Source organism: Desmodus rotundus, chromosome 1 (genome assembly GCF_022682495.2).
Source record: "Desmodus rotundus isolate HL8 chromosome 1, HLdesRot8A.1, whole genome shotgun sequence".
Taxonomy (NCBI): Eukaryota; Metazoa; Chordata; class Mammalia; order Chiroptera; family Phyllostomidae; genus Desmodus; species Desmodus rotundus.
In genome coordinates, this window is record NC_071387.1 from 17,358,153 (window position 1) to 17,376,976 (window position 18,824).

Consider the following 18,824-nt stretch of genomic DNA (forward strand, 5'->3'; position numbering starts at 1 on the left):
GGCTGTCTAGGCTGGAGGGCCCTTGGAGAGCCTCCACTCCACTTCCCCGTTTACAGCCAGTGAGACTGAGGTCCAGAGAGGGAAAGTGACTTTACCAAGGACACGGAGCCACCAAGAGGCTGGGCCAGGGCCAGGGATTGTGAACTCGCAGTCCAGTGCTCCTTCCTTTGCACCCCAGTGCTTCCCAGACCTACATAAATGGTGGTGCTGTTCCGTGGAGGGGAAACTGGGACCTTGGGAGCAGCAGGACCTAGGTGGCCCCATAGGCCACAGAGATTGGCCCATGAGCACTCAGAGCCTGGGCCCCATTTATCGATCAGCATATTTTATTTACCAAACACTTAGTTGATACTTACTATGTATCAGTACTGTTCAAAGCACTTTCTGGTTATTGACTTATTAAATCTTCATAACCCTGTTGGATAAGATGTCTAATGACCCCACTTTATGGATGGGTAGACAGAGCACGGAGAGGTTAGGAAGCCGGCTCAAGGTCACACACTAGTAAGTGCATAGCTATGGGTCAGGTCTAATCCACTTTCCACTGTGCCCTGCACAGCATAGGGCAGCGCATGGAACATATGAGCCCCCCAGCGGCACCAAGCCGCCGGCTGGCTAGACCACCCAGTCACACAGGCAAGCTGGCAGCAGCTTCCAGGGCTGGGACCATGAAGGGTTAGCAGGGGGCCAGTGTGTATACACATCCTGTTTCTTTTGGGGGGTGGCAGTGGGACAGCACTCCCAGGCAGAGCCCAAGGCTCCAGAGAGGCCCTCAGGGAATAGGGCAGCAGCAGGATACAGCCCCGACCCCCTACACAGACCACTCTCCTGCAGCCCACACAACAGCAAGTCTTCCACCGTTTTACCCTGCTGCCTCCACTGTGTTAAACCCGGTACATCCAGGCTTGTGGTCCCAAGATCTCATCCTAAGCACTGCACAGGCAGAAACCTACCCACCTGCCCCCTGTAGACTACCTGGGGGAGGCCCAGCCTTGGGAATGCCCTCCTCAGAGAAAGGAGGGTATCTGCCAAAGGCTCTAATGAGCTTCCGCATCCTGGTTTCTGATCCAAAGTCCACTAGGAATTTGTTCCAGGGTTGGGAGGAGGGCGATGCTGCTATGACAGAAACTGGGCACAAGCAAGGGAGCGGTGTGGTCCGAGGAACTCCACAGCGTCTGACAGCCTGACCAGCCCTGCCCCCACCAGCAGCTGCTCAGTCTTTCATTGCCCCTGAACAATGGAAGGGCCAAGCCCACTCCTGGGTGTCCAGGAAGCTGACACCGTGACACCCTGGCCCCACCTGCTACAGAAGAGGGTGATGACCCTGGGCTGCCCTGGGAAGTTGTGGAATCATCTGCATATGCCCCCCAAGCCCAAGCTTTGAATCTGCTAACCCTCTTAGGAAGTTCTGGGTTTTTACGCACTAGGTCTCATAGCCCTGGTTTGGGGGTCTACGGATTCCATGCAGAAAGGCCCTCCCCAGCAGAGTGGGCCAAGTAGCATTTATTCGTTCTTTCTGTAACCACTGGATCCCTACTATGTGCAGGAGCCTGTGCTCAGAACTATGGACACAGACTGTCAGGGAAGCAGCCTGCACTGAGGGTCTGACTTGAAGGTGGGCATGGCTGCCCCCGGCTCTGATGCTGCAAGCAGGGACTGTCCTGCCAAGTCTGGCCTCTGTAACCCTACCACCAGGGCAGGGGACACATTCTCCCACTGCTTGCTAAGGCCATGTCCCTGGCTCTTGCTGGTGGCACTTGCCTTGATCTTGGGGCACACGCTGCAGGTAATGAGGTGGGAAGGCACGGAGCAGGTATCCTCAGGTTCAGACTCACAAGGAGTTATGGCCTGCAGCCTGCAGAGCCCAAGGTGAGTCCTCTCCCCCTTCCTGGCCTCAGAGTTACATCTCTAAAATGAGGCCACATGGGGTGCCTGGTGGCCCCAGTCCCATTCCTGTCCTTCAATGGTCAGTCCCCAGCCCCTCCAGGCCCTCTCAGTGACAGGTTTCAGTCAGTGGCATTTAGAAAGAGCACAGGCTTTGGAATGCAAAATCCCTGAGTGTGAGTTATCTTGGGCAAGTCACTTCGACGGCTCTGAGCCTCAGTTTTCTCATCTATACAATGGGGCTATACCCATCGGCCTCACTGGGCCCAGCGGGGACTAACGAACAGTGCAGGAGGAGTGCTGGGCACAAGGTCAGTGCTCAATAAATAAGAGTATAATTGTTGTGTTGTCATTGTTGTCATCATGTGTAAAAGGACAGCAATGGCCTAGAGAGGGTCCGTGTAAAGAGCAAAGTTGGTGACTGGCATGTACTAACAGCTGATGATCATGAACATTCATTGAGTGACAGGCTACTGCCACCATCCCCATCTTACAGAGCGGGGATTGAGGTTCAGAAAGGTTGCATGGCGAGAGGGATGGCCAACAGGCAGTGCAGCTCCAATGCCTACGGTCTTAACCTGGATGCTCTGCCCCCAATTCTTGTTCCCAAAATGTCTCTCCCTTTGCTATTTGCCTCTTCTTCAGCAATGCTGGGTTGCAAGGACAATTCCCAGCCTCTTCATGGGAACTGTATCTCCCAGCCACAGCAAGAAGAAGCCCATGTGCAGTGAAAGCCAGGAGAAAAATGTCCCCCCTGGAGAGCTGGTCCTGACAGCTGTCACTGGCTGGATCCTGCCTCCAGCCTGGGCGCATACTGCAGTCACCTTAGCAGCCTCAGCCTGACCTTGGGTGGCTACAGTGGCACAGGATGGCCAAGACACATGACCACCTCCCTTCCTGGCTCCAGCCCAAGCAGCCATACGCTGGCCTGAGATTTCAGGCTTTTGGGACTAATCCCCAACCCACTGTGCTTGCCAGCTCCAGGGACAGCTGTGTCCTGACCACCCGAGCTCCTGGGAAGTGTTCAGCACACAGCAACTGCTCAGATATGTGGAGGCCAGGCCTGTGACCTTGGCTGCTAAATGTGGTTCATCCGTACACTCCCCCAAGTCCATCCCCTGCTTGGACTGCTGGGCCTATGCCCAGGCCACCAAGTCAGAGGGCATAACCCAGATACTTCTGCTGGCATTAGTGCCACCACTAAGGGAGTGAGCCAAAACATAAGCAGGCAGAATCAAGAGATGGAGCAGGTGAGGCCAGGTCTTGGTGACATTGTTCAAGGTCCTGAACGCATCAATTCCATTTTCTAGCTGAAGTTAACTTCAGTTGGGCTCTTGTCACTTGCAACTGGAAGATTTCTGACTAATGCATACTATATCATCAGTACTTAGCACAGTGTCTGACATGCCATAGGCAGTCTGAAATTATCTGTTCACTCAGTCATTCAACAAACATTCCGCAGTGAGAAGGTGCCAGGTTTACTCTTGAGGGAGTTATCTTGGCTGCTGTTTAGAGAGGTGATTAAAGGGCCCGAAGGTAGAGAGAGAACTGCAAGAAGACATGCAGTAGTTCTGGGGACAGAGATGAAGCCTGAAGAAGGTGGTCAAGCAGAGGGAAGGGGAGAGGGGGAAGATCTCCAACTCTAAACTCACTGGGAAACCCGTGAGGATCCTATCCCCTCTTTGGACTACTCTCCCAAGTAGTTTTGCTTCCATCATTCTAGCACCCCCAAGTTTTCTCCTACCAGGTTGGGTCTGGAGGTTAGATTTGATAAGCAGGGAGCATAATGTGGGAGCTAAGAACATGGGTTCTGGGGTCAGATGCCTGGGTTTGGATCATGACCTACACCTCCTAGCTACAAGGCCTTGTACAATCTACGTAAGCTCTTTGTTCCTTTGTTTCTTCATCTATAAAATAATAATAGTGTGGGAAGATTTTATATTATAGCAGAAGGAAAAAGCACATCTGATAAATACTAGGTATCATTATTACTACTATTTTTATTCATAGTAGAAAATTGAGGAAGAGGGAATTGAACACATAGAAAATAAACAATTCCAAAAATTAATAGAAAATTTCCCTGAACTAGGGGAAGACAAGTCTTCAGACTAAAAGAGCTGAAGTCAGTACCAGGAAAAATTACAAAAAGAAAACAACTAGAGATAATCTAGTGAAATTTCTAAATTCCAAAGATTAGGCAGAGAAATGTGCTTGTTTCCATAAAGGAATTTGAGAGCACCAAGTGAGCAGGGCACTTGTTCCAACCCTGGGTGCTCGGATGACAAAGTGCTGCTCCCAGGTTTCTGGGGAGACAGACTGTTAGTCTGGAATCCTCTACTGAGAAAAAGGGCAAATATTTTCAGACTCACAAAGACTAAGAAAGTATGCTACCCACAGACCCTTTTTGGAAAAATCACTCAAGAAAGTTCTCCAGACAAAAATGAGTCAAAATCAAGAAGTCAAGTGTGAGATGATGAAGTATATTAGAGACTGAGAAGCAAAGAAACTAGAGACATTTATTCACTTAACTACTGATAACATAATTGAGACATTAAATGCAATTTAAATAACTGATCCTTAAAACATAATAGAACTCATGTTTAAAAACAGTAACAATCAGAAACTGAAATGCTAGATGTTGTCAACAACGCTGAGAAGGCATGAGGAAAAGCAAACAGAAGTATGGGCCAGTCCACACACTCACTAAGGGTAGTCAGAGGAGAGGACAAACTATTCTAGATCTGGTGTCATTCCTGATTGAAATGCGTTTGTGAAAATGTAAAACCACTGGCCGACTAGAATTAGGATGTATAACTTCAGAGGAAGTTTTGCAGAGGAATGGGGACAGGCCTTAGGACACCGACGACTACTAAAGCACATTATGAAGCTATAGGAATTAAGTCTCAACCTGAGACTTAATTAGACAGATTAGACAGATTAATGAGGGACACAAAAGCATTCAAAAACCCACCCATCTTCGTGTGGAAATTTGGTCTCAAAGTGAGAAAAGGAAAAACAATTCAAAAAATACGTTTGGAAAAATTAGTTAACCATTTAAAGTGAAAAATTAATGAGAGTTCCATCTGATACCAGGCACTCAATTAACCACAGATAAATTGAAAATACGAATGCACTTAAATAAAACATAGAATATTCATTATAATCTGGGAGTGTGAAAGGCCTTAGAAAGTATAGCCCTCAACCTACTCCCCCACAAAAGACTTGATTATGAAAAGATTTCATTACAAAGATACATTAATTTCTACATGATAAAAGCTACTATAAAGTTAAAAGACAAATAGCAAACTAGAAAAGATATTTGTAACCTATATAACAAGTAAATGGTTAATATTCTAACCTTATAAAGGGATCTTACACATAAGACAAAAGCCCTAATAGAAACTTGGGCAACTGATATGAACTGATAAGCCAAAGAAGAAATATAAATGACTAATAAACGCAAAGAGAAGCTCAACTTCACTAATAACCAACAATTACAAATTAAAGTGAAGTATATTTTTTCACTTCTCACACCGACAAAGGATGAAAGGAGTGGTCACACAAAACGCTGGGTGGGGGGCAGGGACACAGGCACTCTCGTTCGCCGGCAATGGGAATGCACATTGTACATTTACTGAACCTCTCCGTTCCTTTGCTTTCTCGTCTGTAAAACGGGGCTCACAGGAAGAGTGTCGGGCAGGTGACATGTTTAAACAGAAGGAAAGTATCTGCAGAGCACTTTGGCAGTGGGCGCCACAGTACGTCCTACAGAAAAATGCAGTGAGACATAATGTACAGGACATTGTTAGAATGTTTTTATCACAGCATCGCTCGTAACATCAAAACTCTGGAAACGCCCAATCACACCTCCACAGGGGAGTGGTTAAATACATTGTGGGCAGCTGGCTACTAAACAGAGAGAGAGAGAACATTAGGTTCAATTGTAAAAGATTGATATGCTATATTGAGTTTTAAAAACTGAATTACAGCAACTTTTGTATGATATAATATTATTTAGTAAAATAAAACACGGTATATGCCTGCATATATGCATGGAATAGTATTTGGAGAGATCACACCCAACTTGCAACAGAGCTGTGAGAAGGGGGATTTTCTGTATTTATTTTATTCAGTTCAGTTATGTTTCAGATTCTTCATACAAGTTTTCTACAAGTATATTATCAAAGAACATATATAATGCAAGCCCTGGCCAGGTGGCTCAGTTGGTTGAAGCGTCGTCCCAGGCACTGAAAGTTTTCAGGTTCGATCCCAGCTCAGGGCATGTACCGGGAGGCAACTGATCGGTGTTTTTCTCTCACATTGATGTTTCGCTCTCTCTGTCTCTCTCTCTCCCTCCCTCTCTCTCTAAAATTAAGAAACATACCTCAGGTGAGGATTTTTATAAAAAGAACATACATAATGCTAAATAAATATTTTCATTTATAAGTAGATTTAAAAATTTAAATTTCCTGAAGTAAGCTTAACAAAAAATGTGCAAGACTTATAAGAAAAAAATTTTTTTTCAAAACTTTACTTGGGAAATCTTAAAAGAAGATTTGAATAAATGAGAAACATAATCCTATTCCTGGAAAGAAGAGAGTATTGTATAGATCTCAATACCCTCCTTTCTGATGCATGTTTTTAATATAAGTATCATCAAAATCTCAATGACATTTTCAGGGAGAGTAGGGAGGAGGTAAGGATTGAATAAAATTATACTAAATTTCACTTAAAAGGACAAATATGTGATAATAATTTTTTTTAATTTGAAGAAGAGTAATAAGAGGACACTCATGCTAATTTAATGTAAAATATTGAAACAAATAACTGAGAAAAACAAAAAGCATTCTGCCTCATACTACATACCAAAGTAAACTCCACGTAGACCAAAATGTTAAATTTGAAAAATAAAACTAGAAAGTTCAAGGGAGGGACAATGACTATTACATAATCCTGAGGTGACTAACACAACACCAACGGGAAAATATTATTAAAAATTTATAGATACGATATTAGTCATCAGAAAATGCAGTTTGCAACCACAGTGAGAGACTACTTCGCACCTACAGGATGGCTGTAACGTAAGGAATGGGAAGATAGTAAGTGTTGGAGAGGGTGTGGAGGAACCGGGCCCTCACACACTGACGGCAGGAGTGCACGACCATGCAGCCACGTTGGAAAACAGTCTAGCAGTTCCTCCGAGAGTTAAACACAGGGTTATCATTTGACCCAGCAAGTCCACTCCTAGGTGTACACCCGTGAAATGAAAACGTAAGTCCACGTGAAGCCTTCCACAGGAACGTCTACAGCAGCACCGTTCATAAGAGGCAAAAGGTGGAAACCACCCAAATGTTCCTCAGCAGATAAGTGGGGAAACACAGGGCGGTACGTGCACACAATGGAATACTGTCGGGCCACAGAAAGGAATGGCACAGGCTCCAACATGGATGAGCCTTGAAAATACGACGTGAACTGAAAGAAGCCAGTCACAGAAGACCAAATACTGTGATTCTGTTGATATAAAACGTCCACACCTATGGAGGCAGAAATGGATTAGTGGCTGCTTAAGGCTGGTGGAGAGGAGAGAACCGGTGGGTGACAGCCAAGGGTGCGGTTCCCTTTGGAGATGACAACCACATTGTAAAACCGAACGGCGGTGATGGTCGCAAAAGTCTGTAAATACACCAAAAACCCCACTGAATTGCATACTTTCAGTTAGGAGATGAATTGTATGATATGTGAATAATATCCCAATAAAACTGCTATGAAAACAATTTATAATTATGACTACCTATAAATCAGAAACATCTAATTTTTTAAATGATAAAAAAATAAAAGGCTAACACAAATATCTTATTATATAAAGAGCTCCGGGGACTTAATGATTAAACTATAAACAGCCCAATAAAAAGTTGAGCCAAAAAAAACTAGAGCAGGCGAGTCACAAAAGAGGCAACGTAACTGACCAAAAGGCATATAAATAAATATTCAACATTTCTAGTAATTCAAGACATGAACCTACTAAAAAGTGTAATGATACACAGGGTCGGTGAGGGCAGGGGGAAGTGGGCATTCTCTTACCCAGTGTCTCAGCTGGTTTGGGACTAAGGGGTTTCCCAGGAAGCAGACGTTCTGTGCTCAAAAGCGAAAGCTGTGGGCAAAGCAGGGTGACTGGGTCAATCTCAAGTGTGGATTATACAGGGTCTGGCAGAAGTAACGCCTGCATGAGTGTGATTGGTAGGTTAATAATATGGATGTAATAATATAGTTTTAATTTGAACATTTCACCTAAAATGTCATGTGGTGTGCTTGAGTGTGATATTGTTATGTTACAGAATTATGCGTTTATGCTTTTGTAATAAAAATAGGGGCGCTATTTGTGCCGGGCCCCGTACAGTACAATTGTTCTGGAGGGTCATTTGGCAATAGGTATCAGGAACCCCTGTTATAAATACGTATCCTTTGACGTGGAAATTCTACTACCAGGAATTTACTCTGACAAAAAGTTCGTTCATTCGACAAATATGTGTGGAGAGTCAATCCTATTCACGGGATGCTGGAGGTACTAAAGTATACCTACAAGGATTTTTTTTTAACATCAGGTTTTTGTAACAATGAAAAATTGGAAACAACCTAAATGTTAAACTTCTGGAGGTTATTTAAATAAAGGCTGTTTCATTTACACAATGAAATACTCTGCAGGCACTAAAAATGATGTTGCAGAAGAACATTTATTGACATGGAAACATGGATATACTGCATCGTTAAATGGGGAAAAAAAGCAAGTTAGAAAACTGTGTGCACTAGTAACCCCAATCTGCAAATAAGATATATGTATGTATAAACAATTGCCTGATGGGATACACACCAAAATGTGACCGGTGGTTATCGCTCGGTGTTGGGATTAAGGGTGGACTTCATTTCTTTCTCCTGGTTCATCTGTATTGAGTGTTTTCTTCATGATAAACATGGGTAATTTTGCAACAACGCAACAAAAAATGTTAACTGCGCCAGGAACAAACGCCCGCCATGCCCTGTGGGTGGAGGCCTAGAGGAAGGGGCGCAGAGAGATGAGCGTGCCTTCATGCCCGATCTAGTGATGACAACCCCCTTCACTGAGTACCTTCTAATCCCTTTCATCCTCACAAACCCCAGGGAGAGAGGTGTCCCTGTCTCATTTGACACATGCTAGGTGACTGACCTACCAGTAATCCCACAGCTAGTGAGAGGCACAGTGGGGATTAGAACCCTGGCCTACCTGCCTGCCTCAAAACCCAGGTCCCTGCCTCAACCTTAGTTAGCTTCCTCTGCTCGTTCCTGGGGCAGGGCAGAGAAAAGGTCCCAGGCCACTAGACCCTCTGTCCTGCACACCAGTTCTATGTTAGCCCTGTCCTCTCTCCCTGCAGACAGTCCAGAGGGCGACAGGACAAATCAGCAAGGATGGGAACACCAGCAAAGGGAAGGCATGGCACTGAACAGCCAGCTGGCCGAGGTCAGGGCTCAGGGCAGACTAAAGGATGACTCTCGCCTGCTGGGCGACTCTCAGGAAGCCCGACCACATCCGGCCCCAGGAATTCCCAGGCCCTGTGCTCGCCTAGAGGCAGTGAGAGAAAACCTCACAGCCTGCAGCCACCCTGCTGAAACAGCAGGAGGAAGATAGCCTGACATCTGGGACCTTCTCCTTAGGCTTGGTGGCTGCTGGCCAGCCCTTTCCCCTCTCCCAGCCTCCAGGGCCTCCTCTTCTATGTGAGAAGGAGTTTCAAGGGAGGAGAGTTCCAGGACCTACTCCCACCCAGATCTAACCTCTCTGAATTTACTGCGGCACTTCCTCACAAAGAGTCTGGCAGGAAGCAGAAGGGGGTGAGGTCCCACCCAGATCCCTGAAGGAGACCCCTCCTCTTCCCCTCAGCTCCATCCCACTGCTATTTTTAGAACCAACCACAGGGAGCGTCTCCACTAGTCCTGCTGAGCCTGACCTCCAGGTGAAACAGCAGCCTCATTCATTCCCCTCCAGCAAGAACAGACCAGGCATCTCTAGACAAGCCAGCTGATTAGACAACCTCTCCCCACGCCTTTAGCTAGGCCAAGTCTCACTATTTCCATTATAGCTCAAAGTGGTGACTTACTTTTCCTGACAACACAGCTAAGGGAGATGATGAGAGCATCTAAGGCAATCCACGTCCCCTCCCCCTTCTCAACCTGGCAAACTTCAAAAGTCACTAAAGAGGAGCACTGGCCTAGAAGGTAGGAGGTGGGTCCTAGTTCCAGCTCTAGCACCAACCATGTGCCCTTGACCAAGTTCTTGCCTCTCCTGGTCTTCATTTCTATAAATCAGCTTGTTAATCAATTGATCTCACTGGGGGTGGGGGGAGCTTTTCAGCTTCACATTCAAAGAGTCTATGGTTCTATCAAATTTTATATTTACAAAATAAATATTGTACTATATTCCTCAATTTGGGGTTTGTGTTGAAGAGAGGTGAAGTAATTTGTCCGAAGTCACCCAATGAGTTACCAGAAAAATGAGGATTTTAACCAAGATCTTCAGAACCCTACTTGAGTTTTCTCTGAGGGTTGGGGACTCAGTGAGAGGGGAAGAGAACCATAGGAGTCGCTCTCATCTGGTCTCCTTTCCCTTGGAGAATGCATAGAAGTCAGCACGGAACATGGCGGAATCCACAACCCTGAAGTGAACCTGGCCAGGTTGCTTAATAAACCAAGTAGGGGTCCAGGCTCTTGTCCTGCAAAGTGGAGGTGCAATAGAAAAAGCTCTAGTTCTAGTCCCAGTTCTGCCACTAACTTGTCCCATGACCCTAGCCAGCTCACTGCTTACTTGTGAGCCTCAGCTTCCTCATCTAGATTCTAGAACATGAGGGGTCTGAACCATGTGACCCAATTCAATCCTACAACATCTCCTAAGGAACAGGCAGTAACAGAAAAATAAATAAGATACGGCCTCCACGGGCTTCTAAGGAGCCCAGTCTCACAGGTGAGACACACCTGCCTACCACGCTGTACAAAGGATGAACAAAATACTGTGGAAATGCAGAGGGGGAAGCCATGACTTCTAATGAAAGCCTGAGAAAGGTGGCTCAAGGAGTTGCCAAGCCTTGAAGGTTGGGGATCTCATCAGCAGAGACAACAGGGGAAGGCAGGCAACATCCAACAGAAGGAACAACCTGAACACAAACATGCGTGGGAAATTTGGAGAAGGAAAAGTAGTCCAGTGTGGCCAGGGCGTGAACCTGAAAGCAGGGGTACAGTGCAACCAAGGAGAGCCTCGAGGGCCAGGCTGAGACCTGAGCTTGACTCTGAAGACTATGGCCCCCCTCACTGGTCTTGAAGCAGGACTGTGACTGCTCGGCCTCCCCTTCCCCTGTCAACTTGGATGCTGCTTTCCATGATTGCTGGAAAGCAATAGAACTGAGCAATCAAAAGCAGGTGCTCTGGAGTCAAGACGCCCACTAGCTGTGTGACCTTGGGCAAGTTTCTTAACTTCCCTGAGACATGGTCTTTATATATGAGTTGGGGATAATGAGAGTAAAGGTGCCATGGGGATAATGAACAGCGCGAGGCTGAAATGAGGACTGAAGAGACAATGTAGGTCAAAAGCTTGGCATTGTGCCAGGCTCACAGTATACCTGCTCACCAAATTACCTAGTGTTATTATTCTACCCTTAAACCAAAGATCTGGGAATAATTTGGAGGATGGTGGCCCTATGCAGAGAAAGGCTCAAGGGAAGATAAGGTCAAGACAGGATAGATGATAAGATTGTGCTGTCTTTGTTAAGAGCTAAAAAAAGAATAGCGAGGTGGCTGAGTCCGAGGGCAAGATGCCGAAGAAGGCAGTCTATCCACATTCAGACAGGCAGTAAGGAGGTGGGAGGGGAACTGGAGAGACTGGAAAACAGCTGAACATTTTAGGGAAGAGTCTGCTTCTTTAGGGAGATATCTGAAATCCAATCCAGTTGATTCCAACTTACTAAGAGTTAAGATTTGAAACCAGCCCATTAGCAAAATCTGGGCCCAGAACCTGGAACAATCTCTCCCGCCCTGGTCAGGGCTCAGGTCAAAGACTTCCTTTCAGACTCAGGCTCAGTGTACCTGGCCTGAACCTGAAACCATCCCTTCCTGCCTCTGCAATGCCCCATTGCTGCTGGACACCCCAAGGCGGTGTCTGCTGGTCCTGTTGAATGCCGGACCCAAAGGAGGAAGGGAGTGGCAGAACAGTCCCAGTGCCAAACCCCACCCCACCCCCAGTCTGTCTTAAGGAGCTCTACCTTGTCTTTCACATCAGACTTTTCAAATTTTGTGTGAAGCTACTGATCCTTTCAGCCACCCCTCAGAAACATGAGCTCTGGAAGCTCATTCTCCACAGAGTGGAGAATGTTGCACCTCACTTATTGTCCTAAAGCATCCCACTGGGAGCTTAAAGGGCCACAACTCCTACAGGCAGGACAGCTTCCTCCTGCTTCTTCCTGGAGGAGATGAGTGAATTCTCCCACTTTCATCCCTGAAAGGCAAACCTTGGCGTTGGAAAGAGCAATGGATTTGGTTCAAAGGCTTAGACTTAAGGGCTATAGCTCGGCCTCTTACCAGCTGTGTGACTGTGTGACCTTTGATAAATCACTGAATGTTCTAGTCCCTTCCATCCACAAAGCCAGGGTGCTAGGAGGCCTGGGGGAGGCAATGCCTGGGGACCCCGGTTGCCATCTCCGAAGCCCATGCTCTCACTGTGGGGAGCCCCACACATTGTGAAACTGCACCTTCACTTCACAGAACCCCCTTGGTAACATGTGTAAGAAATGAGGATTTGGGTGGCAAAATTTATGAAAAAAAATAAAGAATTAAAAATACTAGACATATATAAATAAGCATCATTATTTCCAACAGGTTCCAATTCCCAAAGGGCCAAAGGGCCCAGGGCCAGCAGAGCCCCACATGTGGCTGCATACAGGAGAGGCCAAGAGTCCCAAAAGACCCAGAGCCCGAGACACAAGAACACATGAAAACGAGATCAGAGGGCATACCAGGGAACTAAAAGGACCACTTTGTATTCAAATCACACAGATGGCCTTTTCAACAATACATGCTTGTGCTCCCATCCTCCTGGCCCCTCGGCCCTGAGACACCCAACCAAGACAATTGGCCCATCAGGAAAGAGACCATTGTGTGTGCTTCTCAGTGTGATTTATGTGGAGGGCGGGGCTCGGCTGTGTTTCCCGTGATTATGACTCTCAAATGTAATTTTGATAGCTTGTTCATCTTCCTGGACGGCTGGGATGGATGGGGTACTAAAGAACAGTGGCCACTGGTCAGGTTTCATTGTCTCAAGCCCGTGGAGCCAAATTAAACGTGTCATCTATTTGAGAGGCAGAGCAGCAACGGCCCTCTGGTTCACCACAGTCATGGCTCCTCCAGCCGCAGGCAGGGCCTCGGACCCTGATGTGAGCTTTTGCCCAACTCAGCAGCTTGCTGGGACAAAAGGGGAAGAGCTCTGTCCCCAGGGCTGGTTGCTGCATTAGGATTTTCCGTCTCACTATGCCCAGAACTCCTGTCCTCTGCACCTGTCTGGTGGACAGAGGTCGGTCACCAGGTCCCAGAGGGACAAGCTTCCCAGACAGGCGATTCTCCTTAATGTCATTTTCAAGGGAATCAAATGAAATCAAAGTGCAGCTGTAGTGCTGCCTGGGCGGACCCAGCTGCTCGGCCTCTCAGAATGAGTCCCACGGCCGGGTCCTGGCAGACAGACACTGTGTACAATTGTCCCACTCAAGCCGAGCCATCCCCCTGAGGGGTGGGAAACTGTGTGGTCACGGGCAGTACATTCCACCCCGTGAGACCGCTCATGCCGAGTGCCTCATCTTTCCTAGACTGGAGGAGGGTGAGAGGTAGGAAAGAATTCTCCCCTGGGCCACCCTTCTTGGGGTTCAGGTGGCCGCAACAGTGAAGCAAATTCACCGGGGCACAAGACCCCTCTCTGAAGATACTTAGGAGGTCTTATAGGACACAGCGCAGAGTGTCCAGGGTCTGGACTTCTCTGGCCTGAGCCACCTCTCCAGCCTCCCTGACCCCCTCTCCCCTTGCCAGCGAACCTGACCCTACACATCCCCCTCACCAATAAGCTATGTCACTCACACCGGTGGCCTTGGGCTTCCCTCGCTCTAGGTCTTGCTGTGCAGTTAGGAAACAGACCTGCCAGGCCCTGGCTCCAGTGGGGGTTGCAGCAGGCAAGGAGCAGACTAATCGCTGTTCCCCTAGGAGGACTTTCTTTAACCTTGTGGCAGGACAGTCTCCTCTAGAATGCTGAGCCATGCCTTGCCCTGGTCCCTGACTTGAGGAGCTCTACGGAAAGCAAACCAAATCAGCTTCCAGAAGGCTGTGTTCCAGCTTCTGGTCAGACCATTCAGCACAGGATGGAGGGGCAGCACAGGCAACCCCTGCTGAGGCTGGGAGCTGTGAACTTCCCCACCTTGGCCAGAAGAAGCACCCACTGCCCCCAACTCCCAGAGGCAGTCCCACATCTCTGCACTGGTCCCTAATCAGGCCCAGCTAGGAGAGGGCTCTGGAAGGAAGCCCCCAGTCTTCACTTGCATCCACTGAGAGAGCGAGGCATGGGGAGGAAGGTGGGGGCGGTGGAAGAATGAAGAAGCAGGAAATTCTCTCTACTCATTCCAGAGCCTCTACCACATCCCAGGGTCTGGGCATTCACATCCCCACCTCCCCAGCCACCATCCAGGACAGGCCATCACTACCCTTCACCCAGAGGACTAAAAGGACCCGCAAACCACCTCCTCACAGCTCCTTGGGCCCCTCCTAAGACTGATCTTCTAGAAATATGCCTGAAACTCTGTGACTCCCTTTCTCAAAAGCCTTCACTGGCTTCCCATTGTATCTGGAATAAAATCAATAAAACATTAACCACCACATCCCCGTGTGATCTGGCCCTCAACCTCCTCACTAAGCGCCAGCCACACTGGCCTGGCCTTGTTCCTCCAAAGCACCAAGCTTCCATCTCAGGTACCCTCTGCGGGTTGTTCCATATGCCTGGAACACTCCAAAGTCCTTGACTGGCTAAATCCTTTCTGGTCTGCAGGTCCCAGCTTAAAAGTTATGATCTCTATCACCCCACCACACACACACACGCAGGGCAATCTAAGTAATATTCTCTCTTACAGGAATCTGTTCTTTTCCTTCATGGGCTATCACAGTTTGTAATCATGTGAGTGTGCGTGTGCATGCACATACACACGTATGTTGACGTTCATTTATTTCATGCAACTCCCCTTCTAGAGCTGAAATCTTGCTAAGAACAGAGACCACGTCCATCACATTCTCCACAGTGTCCCCAGCTCCTAGTACAGAGCCTGGCATAAAGCAGATGTTCCCAAATATCTGTTGAATGGAGGAATGAATGAGTCCAGATGCGTGACTGGGTGAAGATGTCTTCGGGCCGTGGAGGGTCAGGGCATGATTCCCCATCAGGGCTAACCTCTCCCGACCTCTCCTGCTGCCCCCAAGGCAGGCGCTGGAATCACCAGAAGCCCAGATGCTAGTTTGCCTTCTTCTTCTTCCTTGCAGGGAGTAAGTTTCTGAGTCTTCTCCACTCGGGACTCTCTGACGCCAGGCTGCACGTGACCCCAGGGCCTCTCACATCTCTGAGGTCCTTCTGATCCAGTCCACACACACCCATGGGGCCGCTCCCTCCAGATGACCCTAGGTCCACCATGTTGGTCCTCAGTTTTGGGTCCAGTTGAGGTGAGGTTACTGTGTGGTAGGGGATGCCCAAGAAAAGGTTAAGTTGCCAGAAGCAGAGTCCCGCCCTTGGGCTTGCTCAGCCAATCAGAGTCTGTCCTGGTGAGGTAAAGCTTCTATCCTGGGTAGCATTGGTTGAGTTGGCCGGCCCCATCTCCTGCTGGAGAGAGCCATAAGGGTGGAGTTTCTGTGGAACCAGACAGAACTGGAATTAGCTTGCTGTCTACACAGGCCTGGGTGGCCAGACTCCAGGACCTGCCCCTGCTCCTTTCTAAGGTCCTCAGACAGACTGTGGCATCTCCAGGATCCCGTCTAGCTGCCCAGTAGAGATGACAAGGTGGCAAGCACTTCGGCATCACCTCTGGGACAAGTCTTACAGCCAGAGCAGAGCCGGGGGGGCCTCAGTTGCCCTGCTGGGGCCCTGGAATACAACGGTTGGTACAGGAAGTGACACGGGGCAGTTGTGACATGTGCTCAGAGCAGCAGCATTCAGCTTCGATTAACAAGGCCACTAGATGAATCTTCCTACTTAGATATAACTTCAATGATAATAATAATGCACAGAGCTCTTCTTGTGTGCCTCTTTGCAAGCATCTGACATGAGTCTAGCCCTCACAAGCCCCCTATTAATCCATGTACTTTTCTGATGAAAAAGCTGAGTCTCAGAGCAGCTCAGTGCCTCGCCTCAGGTCACAGAGCGGTTAGGGTTTCTATCCCCCATATCACTTGCTCTGTTATTTTTGAAGGATCTGTTGGCGTATCTGTCTCCATTGCTGGACTGTGATCTCCCAAGGGAAGAGTGTGACAGATTCATCCATGCATCGCCACCATCGAGCCTAGGGCATGCCCTGAGAACAGGGTAGTACATGCTGCACTGCATCCCCTTCGCATCCCTGATGGCTCAGGCAAAAGCCCACTCTCCTCAGAGGCTTCCTGTGGCCCTGCCCAATGCTGTGCACGTGGTGCTCTTAGGACCCATCGGGCACAGATTTTAATGTTCGCATTGCCACTCTGGTGCCCTTGTCACATCTGGTTAATGAAAGGAGAATTCCATAAGGATAGGAATCAGGTTTTCTTCATGACCCCAAAAGACCTAAACTAATGTCTGGCACAGAGGAGGCATTTATTATGCATATTTGATTGAATAACCAAAGTAATATGTATCTGCCTGTCCCTACTAGCTAAGAACCTCAATGGCCACAGGTAAGATCACCTGTGATTTATTCTAGATGAGATGCATCGCAGCATGCCCCATGCAGGAAGTTCAGTGAAACTTATCCCAGGCAGAATAAAGGTAGGTTCCCTGTAGCAACAGATAATGAAGCAAGAGAGGGGACAGATAATGAGGAAGAAGGGAGTGGTGAGCAAAAGACAGAGGCTGGGAGAGCAGAGGGAGTGGGCCATTTATTTCTACAAAGGCGGAGAGCATGAAGGCCATCTCTGAGCAGCCTCCAGCCTACCGTGGTCAGCTAAGAGTGAGCAAGAAAAAGGCAATGGATTCCTCAGAGAAGGGATGCAATCCGCCTTCTGTCTACCTCATTGTTTCACCCTGTCACAGCTGGGCCCCTCCACTCCGCAACCCACAGGCCACAGGCACCTCAACGACAGCACAGCAAGCCTGTGCCTGCCCCTTCCTGCCCCCAGGATGGTAGCAGACCTGGCCCCTAAGATAGCAGATTTCACAGGCAGTCAATTATGCGGACATCTTCAGGATAGAGTTGCCTAACAGAGACTGGATGACCCCAGGTCCTTAGCTCTTGTGGTAATCGCAAAGCTTGAAGGGATGGAAAGAGCCGCCAGACCAATGCCCAGATGGAACCACTGAGGCCACAGTGGGAAGTGGTTGCCAAAGGTCATGCAGCAGGTAGTGGCACACCTCCCTCTCTATCCTTCTTGGAATCCATCTTGCTCCAATGCCCTCCTCCTTCCCAAAAAGCACTTCCTGTTTGTTCAGGGCATATCAGATTGATTATGTTTTGCAAATTTGGGGAAAACTTTGCATTCCTTGAAATGTCTGAAGAATCCCCACTCAAAGGTGTCAGCAAACACTATTGAAAGGAACTGGGTTGAAAAGGAGCAGCATAGGAGTTTGGGGAGTTGCCTTGCTGACCCCTCTTTCCCCAGAGAGACATTAGAGTTGGTGGTGGGGAGGGCACCCAGGGAGTGGCTTAGGCAGCAGTTTCCATTGCGCAGCAGAAGGCAGAGGATCCAGAAAGAGCAAAGAACAGACATTAAAAAAAGGCATGCTCCTCAGTCCGGGCAAGTTGACCGAGAACGGCTCTCTTTGCTTAAAAAGCAAGAAGCCAGTGTCCAAGCTCTGCTTGGCCTCCCCTCTTCTCTCTTCCCTGGAGCTCAGCACCCTAGTGGAGAGGCTGTGGCCCAGCCCTTGGCAAGGAGGTTCACAGTCACCTCTGAGGCTGCCCAGACCTGACAGAGCCAAGTGCAGGTGGACACCCTGTGGCTGGCTGGACAGCAACCTGTGCCGAGTCGTTAGGGCTGCTGAAGCAGTCCTGCAACTCTGTGGGGCTGGAGAAAAATCACATTTACCCCCCTTTTCTCAGGGAGCATTCTGTGAGTGATCAGAAGGAATAAGTTGCCAAAAAAACCTCTTTAAGTGTGTATGGTGGGAGTGCACAAAGATGCGCAGCGGAACCCCCAAAGATCCTGACAAATAAAAGATGATAACATAACTGCCTTCTCAGGAGGGTGGGCCGAGTGGGGTGTGCGAGCCCAGGGCCTGGCCCAGATCTCCGGGAAGGAGGCAATTCCGAGACTTTCCCAGCGGTCAGACTCTCCTTTACCTTTGTCCTGCCCAGCATACAACTTCTCCAGTAAACATTTAAAGAGTTTTAATTTGAAGAGGCGTCCAACTGTTGCCTGCCCACGATATACATATCCTTGTGTGGCCCAGAGGCCCGGCCTCAAGTCCTAGGGTCCTTCCAGGATCAGCCAGCCAAGCCCACAGCCCTGCAGGGGCCAGAGCCTGTCTCAGAAACTCGGCCCACCTTGAGTCAACTGATGATGGCAAGGCTCCCCAAGGTACCGAGAAGGCCGTTGCCAACACACTCCAAGCTCAAGAACTCTGGAGCTGGAGTAGAAAGAACTCTTTCCCGTACACCAGAAGGAGCTAAGTCCAAGACTGAGAAAGCTGGGGGCACAAGCTCAGCCATGCGACATCCCTGGCACTG

General features: G+C 48.4%; 1 protein-coding gene across 6 annotated transcripts in view; it reads right to left on the minus strand.

Moving 5' to 3' along the window:
* Nucleotides 1–18,824, minus strand: part of RGS3 (regulator of G protein signaling 3) — a 130,631-nt gene that overhangs the window by 33,508 nt on the left and 78,299 nt on the right. For 2 of the 6 annotated variants that reach the window (XM_024562171.3, XM_024562175.4), the window contains one exon: nucleotides 15,051–15,823. The exons of 3 other annotated variants lie outside the window; for them this stretch is intronic. In XM_024562171.3, the coding sequence (XP_024417939.2) occupies nucleotides 15,716–15,823 (108 nt within the window). In that variant the 3' untranslated portion in view covers nucleotides 15,051–15,715. Of the gene's footprint in view, nucleotides 1–15,050; nucleotides 15,824–18,824 lie in introns of those variants that run through there. One more of the 6 variants, XM_045196690.3, reaches the window with a different exon arrangement.